The 23,919-nt window shown below is 38.3% G+C and overlaps 1 protein-coding gene across 1 annotated transcript in view; it reads left to right on the top strand.

The window, feature by feature from the left end:
- The window catches only part of LOC137154526 (uncharacterized), a 317,851-nt gene that overhangs the window by 125,440 nt on the left and 168,492 nt on the right, over window positions 1-23,919 (top strand). Inside the window, exon 5 of the mRNA XM_067550253.1 lies at window positions 3,170-3,262. Coding sequence (XP_067406354.1) covers window positions 3,170-3,262 — 93 coding nt within the window. The remainder of the gene's footprint in view (window positions 1-3,169; window positions 3,263-23,919) is intronic.

Here is a 23,919-nt window from a genome sequence, read left to right as displayed (position 1 = left end):
TTTTAGAACCAGCCAATGCTAGCAGTAGGGTGATCAGATAGCAAGTGTGAAAAATTGGTGTCTATATAAGACCAAGCCCCAAATATCGGAACTGTCCCTATAAAATTGAGATCTGGTCACCCTAGACAGCCCTACCATCTTACTTGAGGGGAAATGGAGACCTTTAGAGATGCATTTCTATCAGCTTTGTCCTATATTGTAAGCAACATGTAAATATTTCTAGTTTTATTTAGAAAGTCTGTTATTGCAATGAGAAGTATATCCAGGAAGGGACACTGTGCCAAGTGAAAGAGGCTTAGATTGTACTGATGTACGTTAACTGAAGCTATAAAGAACCTTAGGGGAGCTTCAGATGGGTACTATTGCCAGATGTGTTGATACTTCGAACTTCCCAGTGAGAAGAATTATTTTGGATATGAAATGATGGGATGGACAATGCAAACAGGAGTTTTGGAGGATGGGATTTAGCTCTGGAAAATGTAGAAATACCAGGTGCTAATTACGGCATATTTTTTAGACATCAAGACATTTCAAAACACAGATTATTTTTTGCAAATAAAAAGCAAGCCTCGTTGATATTTATCTGGCATTACGCACTAGAATAAATTGCCTCTGGCAAGTTGTGGTCTGTTCAAAATAAGAAACGTGCATCATAACAACGCAGCTCGATGCACACCTGCATATCTCCCATCAGACGCACAAGTAAAATTCAAAATGCCAACCACAAGCGGTTTCACTGAGAGGAGGAGGAAAAGCAACACCGTGTTAACCTGTTAACCTCTTGTTCCATGAAAAGGGGCAAGTTTAAAAGCATTGGATGACCCCTGAATTTTCTACACAGAGGCCTGCCTCAATATGGTGGTGGGAAGAGCTGTTGCACTATGATAACCATCCCTGGGTGTTCAGCACTTGTAGGATCCTCTTGCACCTGCTGATGTTGGTGACAGGATCCTCTTTCAAAGTTCAAATACTAGACAGAAGTTGACACTTTTTGGTGATTCTGTTATACCAGTAATTCTTGAGCTTCTTGATGGCTTATTTTCTTTTATTTGCAGGCATTGTGATTATTACATTTTGGCAATGGTCCAATCTTTTCATGCAGGCTTCACTGCCAGATATATTAGAGCTCCAGATTTTCTATTAGCAGCAAAATCCTCAGAAACTGGCTTTCCCTGTCTCCAGCATGACTAGAATTCTCTTTTTGTGCACAACAGTGACTATTATTATCTGGTTCCTATCTGTTTAAGGAGTGTATAACAATATAATGTTTATGGTCTTTAATCCCTGACAATTAATATTATTAGCATGTACTGTACGTTCTGCAGGTGGCTATTATGTTAATGAGTAAGGTAGTATGTATTCAGGTACAAGCAATTACTTGCCTATTTTATAAGATTAAAAGAAGGTGTTCTCCTCCCATATAACCTTTGGTGTATAATTTTATATACCCCATAAAACTTCGTCTTTCATTACTCATTTCTATAATGGATTACAGGTAGAACCCACAAACTGATTTATATGTATACCTTTCTGTAACTGAGTTTCACGACAATTTTTAGTGACCCTGATTTTTTTTCAATTATACATCACTTAAAAATATTTTCAGAACAAACAGATGTGTAGGCAATTATTTTTATATGCCTATTCTATATTCTTGGAAACCTGACCTCATAAAAATTAATCCCAAGAAGCACTTCACCGCAGCTTTTAAACAACAGAGCTGCTTCATTGTGGAAAACTTGCTTTAAATACTGCTTTTTTTCCTCATTTCCTTTTTTTGGACGATCAAATGGTTTTGCAGAGAGAACCTGTATTAACTTTCTTCAGACTCTCCTTTGTTAGACATGTTGCAACAAAGCATGTACAAAACAAACTAATCCATGGCAGATCCATGCATGAAGTTGTGTACTAATTAGAGTTGGGTCAGAAGTGGTTTTTGCATTCGTGAAAATTTTCAAGATATCAACTCCATTTTCCCATCCTGTACTGGAAGGAGAAGTTGAAATCTCAAAAATTTCCACACAGTGGATATTCAAAATATTGCTTTGGTTTGGGACAATCAAATTGTTTTGTTCCTATATTTTTTTAAAATGTTTCATTTTGATTTTGACTATTTATCACTTTTTTTCTTAATTATAATGATCTGAAATTTCAAAGCAAAAAGTTGTTTTAAATCAGAAAACAAGAATTTTTCATTTTCAAAATGTCAAAATGAAACATTTCCATCATTTCAAAAAGATTTTGTCAAATGTTTTATTAATCAAAAATGTGTTCAAACCAACCCTTTCCCACAAAAAGTTTTGGTTTCACTGAATCAACGTTTTCCAACAGTAGAGCATTTTATTGAAAAATATCTGATAAGCTCTAGGCTCAGTATACATGACTGCAGTTACAGCTAATTTTCACCAGATCGTAAAATTGGCATTCTTTGTTTTTCACTGATAATGAATCTATATCTGTTTGTGAGCAGCATGAATCTGGCTTGGTAGTGCTCCTAAGGAATCAAACCACAACTCTCAAATATTTCATATTGATCTATTTTGGGACCTCTGAGGATCTGTAGTATAAGTTGCATGTAGGGGTCAGTGTGTGTGGGCATGAGAGCAGCAAACTTCAGTGGAAATACAGATTAACAAAATAATACCTAGCATTTACAACTTCAGTGAACTATACAAATGTTAATGAAAACTTCTCGATGTGACATAAGGATTATTACCCCATTTTATAGTTTGGGAAAGTGAAATGTAGAAACGTCAAATGATATACTCATACATTTAGCACCTGGGAACCAGAATGATGGACTCAGTATTAATATCGAGATACAAAAAATCAGCAACAAGATTGAGATAAGAACTATCCCGTAATTCCAATCCATTGAACTAATCTGTATCCAATCCAGTGAACTAATCTGCACTTTAGACTGCACCTGAGACCATTTAAAAGCTTTTATGTGATAGCTCTAAAACCAGGTATTTCCGTAGATGGTGATATGTGTTTGATGTCCTGGCAGGGTTGGTAAAATGCCTGTTGTGCTAATTTGTATAATTTAATGAATTTATAATGTATCTGTCACTTAAAAAATAAAATAAAGCAGATTAATGGTGACAGGGATTAATCGGCAAGTATGAAAACAGTTGGGTAATGAATGCATTCTTAAACTTTATTACAGCTCACTGCAGTCTTCAGTCACACTATAGAAATACCATCATCCTGTGTGTCTATTGAAGAGCATTTTCTTAGATGTGGATCAGTCTACCAACAGGTGTGTTTGCCATAATTTCTTAATTGTTGCCACTAATTCTTCATCATAGAGAGGATTTTCTTGTAGTGCCTATATTTCCAGCTGTATGGCTTTGAGATCTTATTAAAAGAAAATTAGAGATGGGGTAGAGAAGACAACCAGAATGATACAGGGTGCTTAGTGAGTCAGAAGCACTTGAGCAATATTTTTAGGGAAAAAAATGGAGACTAGGAGGAGGAATAGGGACAATAGATACTACAAGTGGAGCTAGTTGAAATTGTTTTTATTGAAAACATCTTTTTTTCATAGTAAAATAGGGCTTGATTAAAAACATTTTTTTGTTTTGTTTTAAAACGGAAACTTTTGATGATCAGCAATCAAAACCAGAAATATTTTGAGGGCTTTAGGTTTTCAATTTTCTGATAACCTAAACTCATTGCAAAATAAATAAATAGTACTTTCCTGACCAGATAAATATAAAGAAGCATAAATAACCAATAATACAGCAAGCTGCTAAAATAACTTCAAGTTCTATTTCTTCACACAAAAGTAAATATTTGCAGTTACTTCTCAAGAAACTATAACGAATCCTTTACTAGAACAATTTTTTAAAAGGCAAGTGGAGGTAGGAGTTTTGATTTATGAAACTAACCTTAACATTGCTAAGAAACTTCAGAACTGCTTTAAAAGATAAACAAGGAGGATAGTCACAGGTTACAGAAATTTTATGCCCAAAGAATTTACACTGCACATGCAGGCTGCATATGCAACACAATGGAGTGTGTCAGAAAACTCTTTATCCATGAAACTGCTGCAGACTGAGGCTAGTATAAGTATGTGTATCGGCATGCAGACGCTAATGCCAAAATTCATCCAAGACTGTTGATTCTAAACTAAGAACATTTGCTGCAAAAGTCACAACAAGTTGGGAACTGTGCAACTGAAGGAATTATTTAAGGCATCATTATATATATTTAAAAAAACATGTCAGAGATTTTAGGTTGATTAAAATGATGCTGTGAGATTCCCATAATTGAAGTTTTAGAAAATCTGTTGGGAAGATCTAATCTGCGTATTATTCAGAAAGATATTGATGGGAGTTCCCAACATCATTTTAAGAGCAGCAAACACTCTGAGACTACTCTATTTAAAAACCCACAAGAAATCAGGAGCAAATTAACAGCAACAAAAATCTGACATCCTCAGTACAGCACTACAAAATTAAGTCACGTCAACAGACCAGCAGAATTGGCATGCTATTAGCATGTCAATTGGAAATAAATAAATAAATAAACAAACAGAAACTAAACAACTGAGAATATTAGTCAACCAGACTTCAATGAATAGGCGAGTTAGTTTTATTATGAATTGTGACAGTCAAAATGTAAGGCCACAACAATGGCCATTAAAATATACTGAGAAAAATATTAAAACAAAACAAATAGTCAAATAGAAAGAGACTAGCTACATGCCCACATCACAGAGAAAGATACTGCATCTTGTGTCATGAGCGTAATCCAAAGCCTACCGAAGTTAATAGAAGGGTCTCCTCTGTGTTTATTGGGAGTTTAGCTCCTGCTGGAGTCACCTCAGAAACATCCTGCTCCTTTCAAAATGTATAACTGTGTAGACAAAGTTTTGGGGAAAAGAAAACTATATGCATCAGATGGGGTTTGTAGAAGGAAGAAACCTGTCTATTTACATATGCAAAGTAATCAATATAATAGATGAGTCTAATGACGGAATGAAGAGCATATAAATATGATATTAACTGGATATAGAAAAAAGCATTTGATAGGGTGGAATGATTTTTGGAATAGTGACATTAAAAGAAAATCAGAATTGTCTCACTTTAAAATTACATATCTATTTACAATCTCTTATAACAAGTGTATTAGTCAGATAGAGAATATCTTCTGGCTAAACAGGAAACCAAGGTGTAGCTGCCCCCTTCCCTGCTCTTTTAAAAATTATATTTTAGAACCATTTGTACAGCTCATCAGAGAACAGCCTAAAATGTAAAGTCATAAATATAGGAAACATTAAAAATTGCATTTCCCCTTTTTACAGATGAGCCAATGCTCCATCTGAGTTAATACTCTATAGTGATATAAATGATAGTGTAGAAATTTAATCTGTGTATAAAATAAATAACGGAAACGGGAGTCAGTCTCTTCTGTTTTTCAAGATTCCTGTATTCTATTTCAAGCTCTACGGAAAGATGATCTAGCGCTTAGGGAGGATTTGGGAACTAGGACTCCTTGATTTAGCCTTTGAATCACCTGGATTTAGGCATCTTCATGTCTAGAACAGGGATTCTCTCTTTATAATGGCTGCTCCATTCTTTGATGTTTTCTCCACAGGCAGAGGACTGGGGTATGTCTACACTACAATAAAAGAGCCGTGACAGGCTCAGGTCAGTAAACTCAGGCTCGTGGGGTTCAGGCTGTGAGGCTATAAAATTGCAGGGTAGAAATTCAGGCTCAGGCTGGAGCCGAGGCTCTGAGATCTGTGAGGAGGAGGAGGGTCTCAGAACCTGGTCGCCAGCCTGAGTCTGACCGTCTGTCTACACTGCTATTTGTAACCCTGCAGCCTTAAACCCCTTGAGTCTGAATCAGCTAATCTGGCTTCTGAGACACGTTGCCATGGGTTTGTTTTTTTTCCAGTATAGACATATCCTGAAAGGCTAGGTGGGGAATGATTAAGACTCCGCATCACCCGATATCTCCTTTTGCCTAGCAACTGCAATCAGATGAGCAAATAGAATCAGCCCATCGTTGTACCCTGTGGTTTGAGCCAGCTGACTTGAATTTTTTCTGGCTGTCCATTACTTGGAGTTGCACTTGGGCACGTCATTTTGCACGGAGAAAAACCCAGTAGTCCTGTATTGGTTGAAAAAAATAATTATCCTTTCTCTTGAACAAGACCAGAAGCACAGCCTGCCACAACACTTGGTCAAAACATAGGTTTTCCTGCTGTGAGCTGTGCTTGAGAGTGGGTAATTAGGGTCTAATGTCAGTGATAACTCAGTTCCTGAATAATGACTTCATGAAGGTTAACACACTCAGTCAATTATGGCCCAGCGCCCTACATTTTCAAAAGTTTTGGGGACTGATGACTGCACATTAAGACTTGAGAGCCCTTGATTTCGGAATTTCCCTTTCATCATTGGTCTGTTGAGCTTTATGGCTCAGCAGAAGGCTTTTATTTTTCTGAAACAAGTCAATCGAGGGAATAATTTGGGAGTTTGTTGGTTTTTTGGATTATCTGGGGTTTATTTTCTTTCTGTCTACTGGAAAAAAAGACAAATCATGTTTTTTTAAAAGAAAAAAAATTACGTGTGCTTTGTGATACATGCTAGGAACATGCACTCTCTTCCCAAATGTCCCTCTCCTCTGCCTTTGATTTCAACACCAGAGTAGATCCTTATCCCCTACCACCTTCATTTCTTAAATAGCATGAACCCTAAGGGGTTCTAATTAATCATTTTTAAAAAGGTGTTGAAGAGGAACCCTCTGCTCACTGCCTGAAGAATGTAATGTCAACATACGTACACAATTGCATAAATACAAAACCGGATATATTTTATGATTTATTGATTTTTAAAATATGCAGCTTTTCAAACAAAGTAATTCTCATTGCCATTTAAAATGCTAAATAAAATAACAAAACACCCAAAAAACCAGTGATTTCTGGCAGCATATGAAAGACTGATATAAAGAACTGATTAGTGGACCTATGGTTTTGCCATATATGGTTCGTCAAAGAGGGTCAAAATGCTACGTGCAATACTAGGCAACGTTTTCAGCTGTAAGCACTGATTATGTGGTGCAGACTAATCTACACCTCTCCATCTGGCAGCTGTGCAGAGAAAAAGAAAAGCAGTCATGAATGTTATCAATCAGTTGGAGCCTAGTTAAGTACTGCTCTGTAATTAGTCCAGAATGGCATTAAAAATTGCATGTTATATACAGAAGAGTAGGTGATTTCCAGCATAGTAACTCTAACTTGACTGGTGATTATTAGTTTTACAAATAAATAGTTATTACACTTTATGTATAGTGCCCATACATTGGCATATATGGAGTGGGCCACTAGATCTTTCTCTGGTGTAAATTGGCACTGCTCCTTTGAACTCATTGGTGCTATGCTAAAGTACACTGCTGAGGATCTGGCCTAGTATGTATATATGTGTATATGGCATGTTACACCAGACTTGTATAACAAGTAATCTGAGCTATTTGTATTATCAGTGTATGTGTATCATTTCCAGACTACAAACTCTAAGAAACCGTTAAAGTAGAGAGTAGTTATCAGTTGACCTACAACAGTGTTAAGGCAAAATTATGGCCTATGCTATGCATCTATGTAGGGGAATATGGGGAGGAGGGATAAGGCACCCCTTTACTCTCCTGAATTGGCTACCACATTGCAGATCACAGCATAGGAGAAATAGGGAGCATGCTTAATAGGGAAACTACTTCCTCTTCTGCACAAACAAACAAGGTGTGTCCGGGCTGTACAGGGAATGGGTGGAGTTTTGATTCCACCTCTCCTGTGTTCTGACCAGCACAGCTGAGCTGATGCACAGGGGCAATAATCTGCTGCTTATATCGGCTGGTAGCTGTTGCCTGATCTATTGATTAGTTATTGATTAGGTTATAGTTGCAACACTCCCATTTATAAATCACACTATATTTATAATATAATTTTAATAATGATAATAAATATTTATAATTTTTATTAACACAATTAGCATATTCACAAACACTCTAACACAGCAAGAGATAATACAGAATGTGCTGAGCATCCATATACTTACATCATCCCTTGAAAAACAACCTGAAGTATTATTTAGTTATTTTCTCCCTCTCTATCATTACCATCACCAATGGCCATCATCCTGGCATCTCCCAGGAGCTACATCTCTAAAGGGGGATAGTCTGGGATACAATTTTTGTGTGTTATACTGACACCACTATGCCTAATGCATATTCAGTAGGGGTTTCAGCCCCTTTACTAGTTCCTTACCCTACTAATACCGGGGTGCCATTCTCCCATCTATAGTTAATCCTTTTACCTCAAGCTTATTAGCATATACGTCAATTGGTTATCATGGCATTCTTGTGGTAAGATACCTGCTGGTGTTCCTAACTAAAAATACCCCAAGGTGGTATAAATTAGCATCTTGTGATTACCTAGCAGCAGTTTGCAACACTTGTAATTATTTCAGAACAATAAACAAACCCCATGCTATCTTGTGTCTTAAGGTTGCTGTTGGTTAACTTACTTATGCTAACTTATTGAACAACTACTCCTACTTAGGCTATAAGGCTTTATACTTATACTAAATGCTTAATCTATTCTTAAAGGTCTAGACTTTTAGGTCTCATGTGTTCCTGTTATCAATTCTTACCCCTTTATCTTATGATTATTGCTATAGCTATGACATGGCTACATAGCAGACTATTTTCTCTAGAGAACAAAGGGGAAGCCAGGTGAGCTACACGCTACCCTTTAGTTATGGCAGACTAAAAAACAATCTAGCCCTTAAAACTTTTGGTGGAGGATGAGTATTGCTCATTATGGGCAGTTTTTATGTTTCAATAAAAGGTACTATTTATTTAGGCTACTCCCCAATGTCACAGGAATAAATGTCGTGTCAGGTACTAAAATGTTAAATGAGCAATAAATCTGTTGTTGGAGGTGATATCTGTGGTGCTTCCTGGGGGCAACCTAGGTTGTGAGGCACCTTGCTATTGCCTCCCCTTAGTGTGAAGAAACCAGGTCTGTGCCTGCTGGGAGTCAGCTTTCAAACTCCATGGGCAAACACTCCCCTCTAGGCTTATACAGGTCCCATTGTGTCTCTACAGGTTAGTAATAGGGACACTCCAACCTCCAAGCATCTCCGTGGAGAGTCTAGACCCTGGTCTACTGGACACTTGCAGTATTCACAGATCCATTGCTTCGAAAGAAACAGTCCACCCCAGCTTACAAGTTTCACCTCAGATCATCACTCCGCTTAAAACGCAACAATCTTCCTAGTGAAATCAATAATAGGTTTATTTAACAAAGCATAGAGATTCAAAGCAATAGCAAGTAGAATTATTGGAAATAAATGAGTACATATAAAACAAAATCACAATATGCGTTCTAGAGCCTAAATTAACAAGATACCAGCATGTCTAATAAAACATTGCTCTCCATCACTTTGCAGCCAAGCTGGCTGTGATCCTGTCGTCATGAGACAACCACACTGTCAGCTTGCCTCTTCAATGAACGATAAAATCTTGTCCCCTCTCCTTTTTTTATGCAGTTACAGATTATTGTCCGTTAGCCCAGGAGGTCCCCTCTTCAGAGACTTATCTTTGGGTTCCTTTATCTTGGTAAACCCTCAGGCCTGTACCTAGCCCAGCCGTAAACGTAGCCTGTTTCCACCAACGTTCATTGTTCTATATGCTGATTGAGTTAGCCCTGAGGCTCTCCTCAACTCAGTTGACAGGCTTTACTTCAACAGTTTTGGAAGCTGATGGTTTGCATTTTGTGTGTCACTTAAACCCTTTCCCATACATACATCTTGCAATAATTAAGATGAGCAGTGGGCTACTGTCTCTTGTTAGAGGCCTCACTTATCACCTTTGGTGAACTATTATGTAGATATCTGAACCAGGGGATCCCTATAAAACCTTATGCATCTCCTGTGCCCTCTGTCAGTTGGCACGAAGAGGTCCCTGGGTAACACAATCCATTTGTTGTTGTTGCTGATCTAGCTAGTCTTTGACCTGCTAAGGATAAAAAAAAAAGCTATTAACATCCACTTTTTGTAAATCATGATCATGGCATCATTAAGAATCTCTTTAACATCCTGTTAAAAGCAGGTATTATGATAGGTTAAACCTTTTCAACTCCACCTTAGGACTTTAATTACGTATCATTCCCCTCAATGTTTCTACCTCAGGCATATTTGAAAAGATGGCAATTAATGGTCTACCTCTTAAATTTTCAAAAATGTATATTGCCTACAATTTATTAGATAAATAAGGGTCACTGTCTGCACTCCAAAATGGTGTTGGAAGCAAGAGAGATGGATCATAATCATTAATAGCATATTTTATAATTAATTTATAACTATAATTATACAACCAGATCATTATACAGTCAAACATTAGGTGGTGACGGATGTTCTGATTTTGAACCTTCATCCAGAACCCAGTTTCACAACTGCTCCATATTAAATACTAGGATCTTACATTCATGAACTTCGTTGTAATTGAAATTCAGTTTTGACTCAAATTTTTGCAGTTTTTCCTCATTGCTGCTTCTCTATTTGCTTCATGAAGCTTATTAAAACACCGCTGGCAGCGCTGTAACCAAGGCAGGGCACGTGGGGCAGCTGCCCAGGGCGCAACACTGCAGAGGCAGAAAAACGATGAAAAAAACTGTAGGGGCTAGGTGCTAAAATGCGTAGGTACGGTGCTGACCACTGTCATGATATGAAGCATCAGAGTGACTAATACACAGTCTCCAGAACGAGACTGAGAACAGTTTTATAATACCTAAAGTAGACAGCAGATACTTATTAATCGCCAGAAAATTCAGTTATGGTTTATAATACATGTGAAACTATGATGTAATTAATAAAATGTACTGTAGATGAAGTGCTCTGAGTCTGCAATATTGTCTGGAATCTCGGCTCCATTGAAGATCATGGCAAAATTCCCATGATCTTCAATGGGGATAGAATCTCTCCCTTATAGTTAAGAGGAATGTATATGGTAGCTTTCCTGGCAGCTGACATGCAGAAGCAACCACATCCGTGGTCTCCAGCTCAAAACTTGGAGTACAGGCTTACGGGATTCCCCCCTGCTTCACTGCAATGGTGTTGCAAAGCAATCCACTGGGCATCCCATTACACAAAGTGACAGATGCCTTGAAAATGGTTTTCAGCTAATCAAGCAAGCTGCTTCAAAACAGTAAATATCTTGTGTTCATTACTAAGCTTTCATATTCACATAATTTTAGCAGGAATAAGCCGAACTGTTTCTATAACTCCTTAGAGTACTTTTCCGGAGGACTCTTCCTTGCCCTGTGCTTCTTTATTTTTCAAGAAAACTGTTTGTTTGCTGTATTTCACTGAAATAGTTTTAGACATGTAGGCTAAAGGGCATCCATAAATGTCTATGGTGTTTTATGTATGTATCTGTTGAGTGGAATGAGACTTTGAGCCTTATGTAGAGGTTATGATTACACGTATCATAAATGGTCACTTTGATATTATGTTGTGACTGGAAATTCATGTTTCAGCGTTAAGCTATCAAGTTTCACACTAAAAAAAAACAAACATTTTGCCACCAGAGTTAAGTTCAAAATGGCACCACGGAAAGTGTGTGAAGGTTGTGTCTTTGCCTGTCATACCAGATACAACACTTGTCAAATAACACAGATGACCCTTAAGTATTTCCCAGGTACTTCAGAACTAGAGGGCAGGTTAAAGTACTGAAAATCTTTTCAAGAAAATATTTTCTACTTAATGGTTTTCAGTGAAACAATCAACCTTTTATGTACACACAGAACAAAAGCAAATCATAGGGGGAAAAAGGACTACTTTGGTTCTTTTTGTTAAAAATAACTATAAGATGTATTTTGCTATCCTGCCAAGTTCATTACAAAGGTAATACCATCCTGTCATAAGTGTTTATTATCCTTAAGAAATTTTAATTAGCAGACCAAATGAAAATGTTAATTGTGTAGTTCTAGTCATATTTAACTTGTAGAACTAAGCATAGACAAACAATATCAGATCCTGATCCTGCAATATTATGTCTTTCATTCTTTCAGTGAATCAATCTGTATATAATAATAATTAATAATACCTAGCTCTTTATATTGTGTTTTTCATCTGTAGATCTCTTGTCTATAGGCAGCTCAACCTATTACAGTATTTTATTCAGGAAAAAAATAGAATCTGTGTTTTGTTTTGTTTTTTCGCCAATGACAAGCATAAGATTTTGCAGTATAAGAAGTATATCTTCCTTCTTGTTCATAAGTAGACACTTCCTCATACCTTACAATATCTGTCTTCACATATGAGGTCAATGTGGAGAAAAGAGGAATACTAAGCTAAAATGCAACAATCCAAACGGTACAGTAGAAAGCTATAAATACTAAGAAGAAGAATCTATCTAGCCTTAGGTATTTGTAAATTGAACACAAGCAATTTACAAATATTTTATGATTCTTAACCTAATATTATAGGGAAGATACACACTAATGATTGTAAAAACATACACTGGGTGGGGGGAGGAAGAGTAATATGCATATATAAATTCTCTATTTTTTGAAAATACTGTAAACAAAGGGAACAAACATTTTATGTTGCAAGTTCTGTTCCGACAACATCGTAGCTGGAGTTAGGCATGCTTGCCACTAATTCCCTCCAAGGCCTTGCTGTGTGACCACCGTCCTCCCCTGATCACACAATGAGCGTTGACTTTAGGGAGTTCCCATGTAGCATCGTACAATGTTGCTCCTTAATCAACAGCAGTGTTTGCTTTTGAATGACATTTGTCACATTTAACCTGGCCACCACCTTTCTTTCCCTCCTTCACCACAGATGAAGATTCAGTCCTGTGTAGTGCTTGATAGCTCCTGGGATGTATGCTTCAAAGGAAATGGGTATAGTAAAACTGAGGTGAGGATGCATTTGGCAGTTTTCAGTTTACATGGTCCAAAGTTCTGATTTTTTTGAACAGTTTCCCATGCAGGAGGTGTCTAGTTGGATAGTCTAGGGGCTAGCATCATGATAGGAAGTTCCCATCACCTGCTCTTTTTGTGTCACATGTGTCATGGAAAAGATCACGCAGCTTCTCTTTTAGGGTTGGATCGAGCAGAACTTTAATTGTGACACACACACAGGAAGCTATAGCTATAGGGAAGCCCAGACAGCACGTTCCTGTGCTGATCTCTGGAACTTCGCCTTGGTACAAAATACAGATGGCTTATATAGGTTTTTAAGATTCCTTTTTACATGTAGATCATATAGTGGAGTTTCTGATACTTAGCAAGTCATTTACCACACATAGGGTACTTATTCTCCCGGTACCAGTGAGTCCCGAGTCACATACAGTCACTTGTTATCCATCTGACAGGGTATGGCTGGGTGCGGCTACAAAGGTAGTTAACGTCTTACAACATAGACCAACGATTTTGCATTTCTATTGTAGTTCTAAGACATCCTGCCTGAATTTAGCATTTCTATCACAGTTCCAGTCTAAGGCGTCCTGTCTGAATTTTTGTGATTCCACACGTGTGGGTGAAGTTTTCAAGTTGTACTGCTCAGGTATATAATTTTTTTTCTCTTGGAATTCTCAGTTCCTCAGCACACTGCTTTAATTCATTTAAGCTTTTTGGGGGGTGGGAGGAAGGATGAAAAGAAGGTAAACGTATGTAGATGCAGGTCTCAGCCAGCAAGAGGCCTTCAGGCACTTTGTATATGTGTGACAGATTTATTTTTGTTTTATCACCTTCGTTTTTTCTATTTCCATAGATAGGTTTCTGTTTGGGTCACTGTCCTTTTCTCTTGCATTTTCCTTTATTTACTTTAGTGTCTCCGTTCCTCTCTGTCACAAACTTGCAGGAGCAGAGGGACAGGCTCAGCAGGTATCCTGAGTGTGCCCAGAAGCACACTACCACTGATTAAAGTGACTAGTGCTTGATCTGCTTCAGGATGTCACCTTGAGCCGTCAGCTGTTAGGGTGAGCCCTGTAGCTGGCCATCCTTTGGACTTCCAGAATGAAAGACACTGATGAAGGAGGTTTTGTGGTGAGCGGTTTCCTCTGGGAGCCGTGACTATAAACTGGAAACTCTTGCTGAGACACAGATTAGGTTTGACAATACTTGAAATGGTCGGCATTGTCTCGGATGTCCATTCATCTCTACACCAGCATCTCAAGTCCTTTTCTGATGAATCAAGCTGGATTATTCATGCTAACCTGGTTGACACAAGGGTTCAGCTATCTACATACCCTTTCTTAACCACATGGCAATAGTTGCACTGACACATCAGATGATATTTGTGTCAATGGGTCTGACCACATTTGAGGTGCTAAAGCAGTTTGTAGATCTGTGCAAAGAGTGCATTGATTGTCAGCTTTTGTGTTTCAGGCACCCATGTACTGACTAGTTTATTGTTCTCAATGTAATCTCTATATGACAGCCTGGTGGTTGAGGCTGCAACAACCCGGGCCCAATCTCCTAAATCTCTGTTCCATACTCTGAACCGTGAATCTTGTTATTGGGATGTGACTGCCCCAAAAGTGGGGAGGTCTTCTACCCCACTTGCTGAACACTGGCCCTTCTGAAAAGTTCTGGTTGCTTTGTGAAAGAAGTCATGCAAGTTCTCAGATTGTCTTCTCCAGGAGGAGTAGAATGGTATGTAGGTTCTGTGCGTGCGTGCATGCCTGCGTGTGTCCACAAGTTGGTTGTTGACATCATGTTTTAGTGTTTTTGAGGCCTGAAGTGCAGGTGGAAGAGCAGGAGAAGTTGCATTGGGTTGGATACCCATATTCCTTTGGTTGCTGCCCAGATATTCTGGTAGAACTTGAGGAATTATCGTTTGATAGAAGAGAAGCCTCTTTGAAGGAGAAAGATATGGTTAGTGTAATCTAAACACAAGAAAGCAAAACCATGTTTAATTCCTTAGAGATCACCATCCAGCACACAGAAGGACTGGGAGCATTTCTTTTGGGAGGATGGGTTGAATTACATTTTTGTGATGTTTTTACCATTGTCCGAGAACTGTGATCTCTGACTGATAGATGGAGTCTGGATTTGTGCCACAGTAATGCATCCAAGCAACATTGTTTTATAAACCTATGTAGAGAATCCTATGTGATTCCTTGGTTTCCAAAACCTTGGTATACAAAACGAGGATGATGCTTTCTTTCTCCAACCCTGTGTCTTGTCAATTTAGATGGCAGAGACAAAGCAGGTACTGTCTCCTACTGTGCATGTACAGTGCCTGGCATGGTGGGGTGTTTATCGCAGTTAGGGCCTCTAGGTACCACTGTAATATGCATAAATAATAACAAGAGCCCCAGACCCTCAGATGATGTTCTTGTAATAAAAAATTAAATAAATGATATATATAATAGTGCTGAGAAAGCTCTTATTCCAGAAATCTGCTCCTTCTCGGCAAAGAGTCATCAAAATTGTACCTTGAGATGAAAGGTGACAGTGCTTCATTCTAGATATTTCCTGGCATTAGAGAAGTCAGGATGGCTGCAACACATTTCGGGTCTCTGAGACCAGTATTTGGCCAGACAAAAATCTAAAATGAGATCTCTGTTAGAGGTCAGTGATTAGTTATGTGCTTATGGGCCCTATGCATGCTTACATCAGTAAAGGGATAAAACTAGTGATGGGGCTGTATCTCAGATTTCTGTTAGATCAGCATTTATTAAACACGTAGGTCTTTTCTACACTTGCATTTATGCCGGCAAAACTTTTGTCACTCAGGTGTGAAAAACACATCTCTGAGTGACATAAAAATTTTGCTGGCATAAGCACTTGTGTAGCTGCGTTATATCAACAGGAGAGCTAAATGATTGGCAATGTCTGCTGGAGAGCTCGCTCCCATTGACATAACGTGGCTACACAAGTGCTTATGCCGGCAAAACTTATGTCGCTCAGGGGTGTATTTTTTCACACCCCTGAGTGACAAAAGTTTTTGCCAGCATAAGTGCTAGTGCATACAAGGTCTTAGTGATCATGGTCTCATATCGAACTAGAACTGGTGTGCATATTGGATGGCTGGTTAATAAGGGCAGAGATCAAAGGATCTGTCAGAATAGCTACTGGAGTCCCAGCTTTTTCCTGCCAAAATATTTTGAGTATATAAGAGCCTTGGTTACTCAAATAAAAACAACCTTGTCCCTTTAAAGGGGTCCAGGAGATTGTGAACATGGCAGAGAAGGGTTCAGCAGAATTGATAGGTGGCTACTTGGATAACAGTTTATGAATATTGGGCTTGATAGCCTCAGTGGTGGTCATGGTGCCCATGACAGCCTGCATCAATCACCTACAAAGGATATCACTTACTAGTTATCTCAGACCATGTAGTTGCCTTCCCACTGCATCTCTGTGACAGTCCCATAGACTGTGGGTTATGTGCTGTGTGGAAAAACTTTCAAAAGCAGTCACTGCAAATCATAGGGACCACATATGCAATAACCCTGAGCTGCTGAGTCAATGCAAAGGCATTTCATGCAGAAGTTACTGAAAAGACTTCCCTTTTATAAATGTTCTAGAGATGAGTATAGTCTTGTATGTACTTCATTGGCCCAAGGGCTGGCTCTAATTTAAATGTATAGTCGGATGACCATCAGGCCATCTTTACATTGCCAAGTAAGAAGGGAAAACATCACAACTACTATGTCAGAAATACCTCAGGGTATGGATTGAACACTGTCCAGTGCAACACTCCTGATTATCCATTACCTGACAGAGAAGAGAATGCAAGAGCAGGCTGGCTCAGATGATCAATACAAAGACCACATGAGTGGTACCAGAGCTGAGCAGTGTTAGAGGAGATCTTTCTCAAGGGGGCAGCCTACATTCAGCCTTTGGTGAGCTGATTTTAAGGGATGGTGCTACTTACTTTCAGTCCTCCCCACTAAGCAGCCCCAAGTGTTTTCACTTATTAATGTGGTCTTTACAAAACTGATGGAGCCTCCCTTTGAACCAACTGATACCTGTGAGATGGCACTTCTTAAACAGAAGGTTTTATTGCCTGTGGCAATGACTTCAACTTGCAGAGAGAAGAGTGTATGCTTCAGGGTCTAATAACTAATCCACCCAATACTAAGTTTCATAAGTATAAGGTGGTGCTATGGGTTTACCCTAAATTCCTGCCAAAATTATTGATGGAATTCTACCTTAAGTAAATCATCCTGTCAGTATTTTTCCAATGTCTTGGTATCTTTCCTAGAAAATCCTTACTCTGCAAACAGGATTTTTAACAGAGTGCTTGAATTTATCTCAGGCAGACTAAACCTCTCATATCTTTTTGTTTTAGTTGATATCAGGTCTCTTGGTCAAGGAATGTGAAAAGAAAACCATGTGTATATAGCTGTCTGACTGAATTTCACATTATTCCTTTACAAGCCTGCAACTTCAAGGTTATATTAAGGCACATTACATCAGAGGCATGTCATGACTGTTACTAGCCTCAGGTCGATTCCTGTACAAAAGTTTGGCAGGACAGTGAGATGGGGTTCTTTGACTGCTCTGACAAAGCACACTTATTTGGATTTAGCATCATGGCATAAATCCAGATTTGTCATATTAGTGATACAGTACTTTTTCTGGTCTGAGATTTGGCACTACTTTGCTGTTTTCTTGTTGTTTTCTCCCACCACAGGAAATCTCTTGCAATGGAATACATATTGTTTGGAGGTACTATTGCAAAATACAGTCTCCTGATGCTACAGATTACATTTCTACATGCTAGAAATTCCCAGGATGAGATATGTCATTTTAAGATTCCAGAACTAGTTACTTCATTGCAATTCTTGGTGTTTGGAAATAAGCAGAATGGTTTAGGCCAGTCCATTTTTTGCATGCTGCCTTTGGAAGTGAGCCTGGTGGCTTTTCTCCGCCTTCTGCCTGTCTCTTTTCTATATGAAGGTTGTATCTGTACCATCATGAGAAATGTGTAAGATTATAAAAAGTTGTGGCTTTATACTATCCTTGGATCAATGACTGAATCATACTTTGGGACTAATGTCAATGAAATTGGTATTCTGTGAGATTAGAAACAGCAAAAGAGGTTAAGAACCACTCCAACGTACACAGTTCAGTTAATGGAGTACTTAGGTGGAGTAATAGGTGCCTTCAAACTTGATGGGCCTTTAACAGTCGACACTTGAGCTCTTGTGTTTGAGAGGGTCATTGAATTTGAATGTGCTTCTTTTCATATGGCAAGGTAGCTATAAACAATAAGAACTCATTAGCTCAGCCCCCAGAACCAGGAGGCCAGACATGCTCAGCATTTAAAATAAGGCCTGCTGTAAGGTCTGGCATGGGACTAGGAGGTGGCTTTTACAACTTATTAAGGCTTTATCTTCACTGACACAAAGTCAGTCAGCGGTAACAAATTCACAATAGGTATCTCACTATACAATCCCAAGTGCAGGCAAGGTCTTTGTGGAGTTTGCAGCAAGATAGCTAGGTGAGGGCAGCACTATACCTCTCCTGCTGCCAAGGGTTGATTTCATTTATTTTACCTCATGGTAAAAAATAAATTTCCTTGCCTCCACTGTGTTTTTACAATGGCATAGCTAGCATGCATTAGTTAACCCAAAGTATAAACACACCTCCTCCCCCCCCCTCCGGTGAAGATATAGCCTTGAGATGGAACATTTCACAAGAAATGCATATGGAAGAAACAGTCTGACTAAGAATATGAGCACAAACTCTTTGCTGGAGTCCTACCCATCTGAGTCACAAAATACTCTTTGTTTTCTGTTTTTCTTTTCAACTGGTACCTAAACTGCACTAGGATACAATAGTTTGTTGTTCAACTCATTTCTGTCCCACCAAGGGGAAAAAAATCTGAAATAAAAACTGTTCTGACAGCTTGGAAGCTCCTATCACTAATATTAATATGTTCTTTTAAATGGTAGCAGCACTCAAAACGTGCTAAGTGTGTTACAGACACAGCCTCTGCCTTGGAGAGCTTACAGTCTACAAAAAAAGCACATGAACGGTGTTTGGAAAAGCAGAAAAAACAGAAAAGCAAGATGCTAGGGTATTGAATGACATAGTCTTGCTAGTTTTATTTTTAATTTGTATCTAGATCTTAAAAACCCTACCCAACTGCCCTTCTACAAGTCCATTTAGTTTCTTTGAAATAAAATAAAGTTGATCTAAACTGCTCCTAACTCTCCATCCATTTACCCTTTTGCCTTCCTACTCCCCCAAATGCTTCTCTGTCCTACCTAAGACCTTGGGCTGAGAAAAGGGGGAAAATATACTGTTTTATGATGATGGCATCATAAGGTGTGTCTACGCTGCAATTAGACATCCACGCCTGGCCCCAGCCAGCTGACTATGGCTCACAGGCCTTGGGGTAAGGGACTGTTTAATTGCTGTGAAGACATTCAGGCTCAGGCTGCAGCCCAAGCTCTAGGACCCTCTCACAGGGTCCTAGAGCCCATACCTGAATGTCTATATGCAATTAAACAGCCCCTTAGCCTGAGCCCTGCGAACTCAATGCGGTTGGCTCAGGCTAGACATGAATTTTTAATTACAGTGTAGATTTATCCATAGAGGCTGCAGTCCTCCAAGACTTGTGAACAGATGAAATCTGCACCTGCATAGAACCCCAGGGAAGTTAAAAGGTCTTTGCTTGACTGCACAATATTTTAAAAACCCATTTCACCTGCCTTTTATAAAGTACCAACAATTAGTCTATAGTCAAGTGATCTAAAAATGTCTCAAGAAATTTTTTGTGTAATATGAAAATTCTAAGATACTGTACTCATATCTTGTATATTTAAATTCAAATATTTACTTTTAACCTTCATTTTCTACAGTTTATATAAAGAAAAACCCCACTGCTTTGTACTCGGTACAAACAATATGAACAGAAACAAAAATCTATTAACTGAAGAACAATGGCAGGGTCTCTTTATGCCATTTATTGCTGCCCCTTTTTTTACTTTTGTAAGAATCCCAGTGGAGTAGACAAACGTTGTCTCTGAGAAGGACAATGATGCAAGAGATTTTTAAGCTGCTCTAGTCCATATAAAGAGATCAGCACCAGAGAAAGCATTTAGCCACAAAGCTGAAAAGCAGGCAGAGAGGGAAAAACATTGTGGATTTTATCTGTTCTAATTAGAATAACAAAAGAGGTGACAGTATCATAATCTTTAGGCATGAATAAAAATATAATTAGTGTTAGGTTTAAGGCTTTTGATACGTAGTAAATAATGATAGTTCAAAATAATTTTTAGCTAGAAATCTAAAATAATGGCCATGATGTCGTGTTAGAGAGAGACAGAGAGACAAAATCAAGGTGTTAAAAAACTGACCAGTAGCAGAAAGGTAGACTGGAGTGAAATAAAAGTCACTCCTAATACCTAACTGATCCCTCCCTTCAGGTAAGAAGGAGGATCTCAAGGCGGACCAGCATGAAGTAAAAAAGTGGAATGCTGGATGTAGGATGTTGGACAACTGATTGGTCAAAAATATCACCCCTGGGAAGGGAAGATACTGTTGACTGACATTAAGAAAGCAGCAAATTAGGAAAGCAGCAAATTAGCAAATTAAGAAAGCAGCAAATTAGGAGTGTGGGCGATCAGATGGTTAGGAGAAGACAGTGGTGACAGCAGCAGTAGCACAGATAGAACAGAAAGACCTTAGATTGGACAGAGGGATTTGACCAAGAAGAAGGAGAGTAAGTATAACACTTCTATTAAAAAAAAAAAAAAAAAAAAGGGGGGGGGGGAAGGGAGGGGAATGTCTGAGTATGATTGTAAATAAAGCTGGATGCTTGTATTTGAATGACCTCTTACCCCACCCATTCTATGATTGCCTGGTCAACACTCATAGAATGCTAGTTTGTAGCAGTATTATTGTGTGGTGTTGTAATATTAATGCATACACATGTGTAAGGGAATTGTATGTTATATCGTAATAAGTTTGGTATTCTAATACTACTTTGTTTAAGGCTTTATACATATATATGCCAGGTTTCTTTCTCTCTCTGTTATATTGTATGTTGTAACATTGTATATCTACCAGGCCACGCCACAGTTAAATATTCATAACCTTATAATATGTGCTAAGGAAATGTTATATTATGAATATTGTATTGCAGTTTTAGAGTTCGTTATATTTGGTGTACTGTATCGGGTTATATAGTTTATGGTGTCTTGTATTGTCTTAAGCAGCATTATGTTGATTTTTTTATTTAAAATCCAATTGTATTAGAATTAGCATTTAATAAAGAGACATTTTGTTTTTGGAGAAATTACTGCCTGAGTGTCAGTCGTTAGAGCGGAAGGCTGTATTTGTCCTCCCAAGGGTAAACTGAGGCAGACAGGTCTAGGGAGCTTTCCAATGATTTAAATGAAAATCCCTGGTAAACCCTTGTAAATCCCCTAGGGCAGACCACTTCCCATCACCCACTTGTAGAATTAAGACTTGGGATTGGTCCATTAGCATACCTAATACATTATGGGGTCATTTGGATCCCCAGTTTAGGATAACAAAAAACCAGGGTGACTATGCCCCTATTTTCGTCTCATAAATTGACTTTTCCTAACTTGATTTTAACTCCTCTGATCCTGATCCTTTCCTACATGAGCAGTCCCATTGACTTCAATGTGACTATTTGTATGAGTAAGGGCTTCAGGGTCAGATCTAGTTGAAAACTAACTTGTCAAGTTTTATACTGGTGCCAATTGACCCACTTTCTTATGTTGCCAACAAAGGTAAACTTTCAGTGTGGCACACAGGAAAATAGGTACTTGGCTCCTATATTACATTGAGTTATCCTATATAGTAAAAGGTTTGTTTTCAGTAGCAAATGGCCCTAGATGTTATAGAATGTATTGCATCAACACCCAGCTAGAAGGCCCTGGCAGTGCTGGTGTTAGCCCATGAGGGGGCCTAAGCAGGAATATTTTTGTCCCATCCCCCAACACATACTAATAATTAATAGGAGGCCTCCTTGAGCTGCTCGGTGCCCTAAGCAATTGCTTAGTCTGCTTATGCCTAGTGCTGGCTGTGGGGTACTTTAGAGAAATTCACATGTGTAACTATTTCAGTGCTATTATTACACTGGTACAAATCCCTAGTGTAGAGGCATGCACCAATGTAAAGTGGCAATTGCACTAGAGTGACTACAATTATTTACACTGACATGAGCAGGGAATTGAAGCTGAGTATCCTGAATTCTAGGCTAGTGTTCTAACCATTTGACCATCCTTCCTCTCTATTTTGGTGAGGCATATTTATATGCTCTTCTGCAACTTCATTAATCTGACTAGAGTACATGGAGGTACATTACTCTAATGAACGCAGGGTCTAATGACAATGGGATGATCAAAGGATGAGGATGAGGTTTTCTTTGGCTCTTAATAAGGGTAAGCCAAATGATTAGCTATACTTAAATGGAGTCATCCACATTTCAAAAGGGGATTTAACCTTAGTGTTGATTTGGCATGTTGCACACTTCATTTTTTGTTTGCTACTACTGATAAAGATTGTGCTTTATGAGTGATGAACTGTAGCCAGGCAAAACTAATTTCAAGAAGGAAAGAAGGTCCTTACCTTAACTCTTGCAATGTGCATTATATCTAAATGCTACAGGTACTCTGCCATTTGGAGCTGGTAATCTACCATGTAAATGTAGAGCGCTCTTTTTTTCCCCATAGACCCAATGAGCATCTCCAGGCATTAGAAGAAGCAGCCTTGTTATACACCTAGTAATTTTTGATAGTGATTGCTTGTTGTGAAGCATTGGCTTCAATTAGGAGTTCCATGGGATCGGTGTTTCCCACCCAAAGAGATGGCTTGGGCCTACTAAAGAATTTTGTGGCTAGCTGTGAACTATAGATGAATATTACCCACAGTTTTTAAGGGGGAGAACTTTATTCTCCTATGTGGTCATTTGCATTTAAAATTGGAGTTGAAAATAAGGCTTTTAGAAACTTTTAATTTCTATTTAATTATGAGAATTTAACTTCAGGGTTTCTATCTGATTTAAAAGAATAATTAAAATTAAGTATGGCTGGAGTGATTTTTCACAGTTTTTCTGCCTGTCCTTTAGGACTTAAAGTAACAGTAAATTATTTGTGGCTGGGGGTGATCTATATGTAAATTCCATTAAGAATGGAATTCTGTTATAGAGAAATTCAGATTATGAAAATGACATTGCCTTGAACGTCAGTAGCTAATAAATGCATTGGTTGTTACCATTACTTCTCCTAATGTCCTCAATTAAAATGATTTAAAATAGTACAATAGATAAGCAAGATCAATTAATTTTATAAGATGATCAAAGGAATGTAGTTCTGCATTGTAAACGCTGTAAATGTGATAATGGCTTTATCAGGCGGGAAAATAATTTGAAGTAGCTTAAACCTTATTCATTTTAGCTCAAGGGGCTTTTATTTGTAGCTAATCAAATGGTCTTTTGTATGTGCTAAGGTAGAGTTTTCTGATCTTGTGCATTAATTTTACAGAGGAAATTTCAGGCATTTTTGAAAGTAACTAAAAAAAGTCTCAGAGCACTGTGGTTATGGGATCACATATAATCAAATTTTTTGTTTATACTGACGTTACTACACATTATAGGCTGCAACACATTTGCAGGTGTTGAGATTATTTTAATTTGCCTTGCCACTATAGTCTTAGTTTCATCACAGTGTTTAAGGCCCAAATCCTGCCTACAGTTATGCACAGAATTAACTTTTTTAACACATGGGAAGTCCCATATAAATACTCCCATGTTCAAAATTAGGATAACATATAACTCGTGCTAAGTATATAGCTCTGCGTGATGAACTGAGAATATATTTGAACATTGATGAGCATTGGTGAGGGAAGTGTGGTCTTGTGGTTACTGCAAGAGACTGGAGCTTGCAACATCTAGGTCACATTCTCATCTT

The sequence above is a fragment of the Emydura macquarii genome, unplaced genomic scaffold, assembly GCF_026122565.2.
Source record: "Emydura macquarii macquarii isolate MOO-44397 ecotype Brisbane River unplaced genomic scaffold, CSIRO-AGI_Emac_v2 contig_295, whole genome shotgun sequence".
Lineage (NCBI taxonomy): Eukaryota > Metazoa > Chordata > Testudines > Chelidae > Emydura > Emydura macquarii.
Note: the sequence above shows the minus strand (reverse complement) of the source record. Positions and strands in the feature narration are given on the sequence as shown.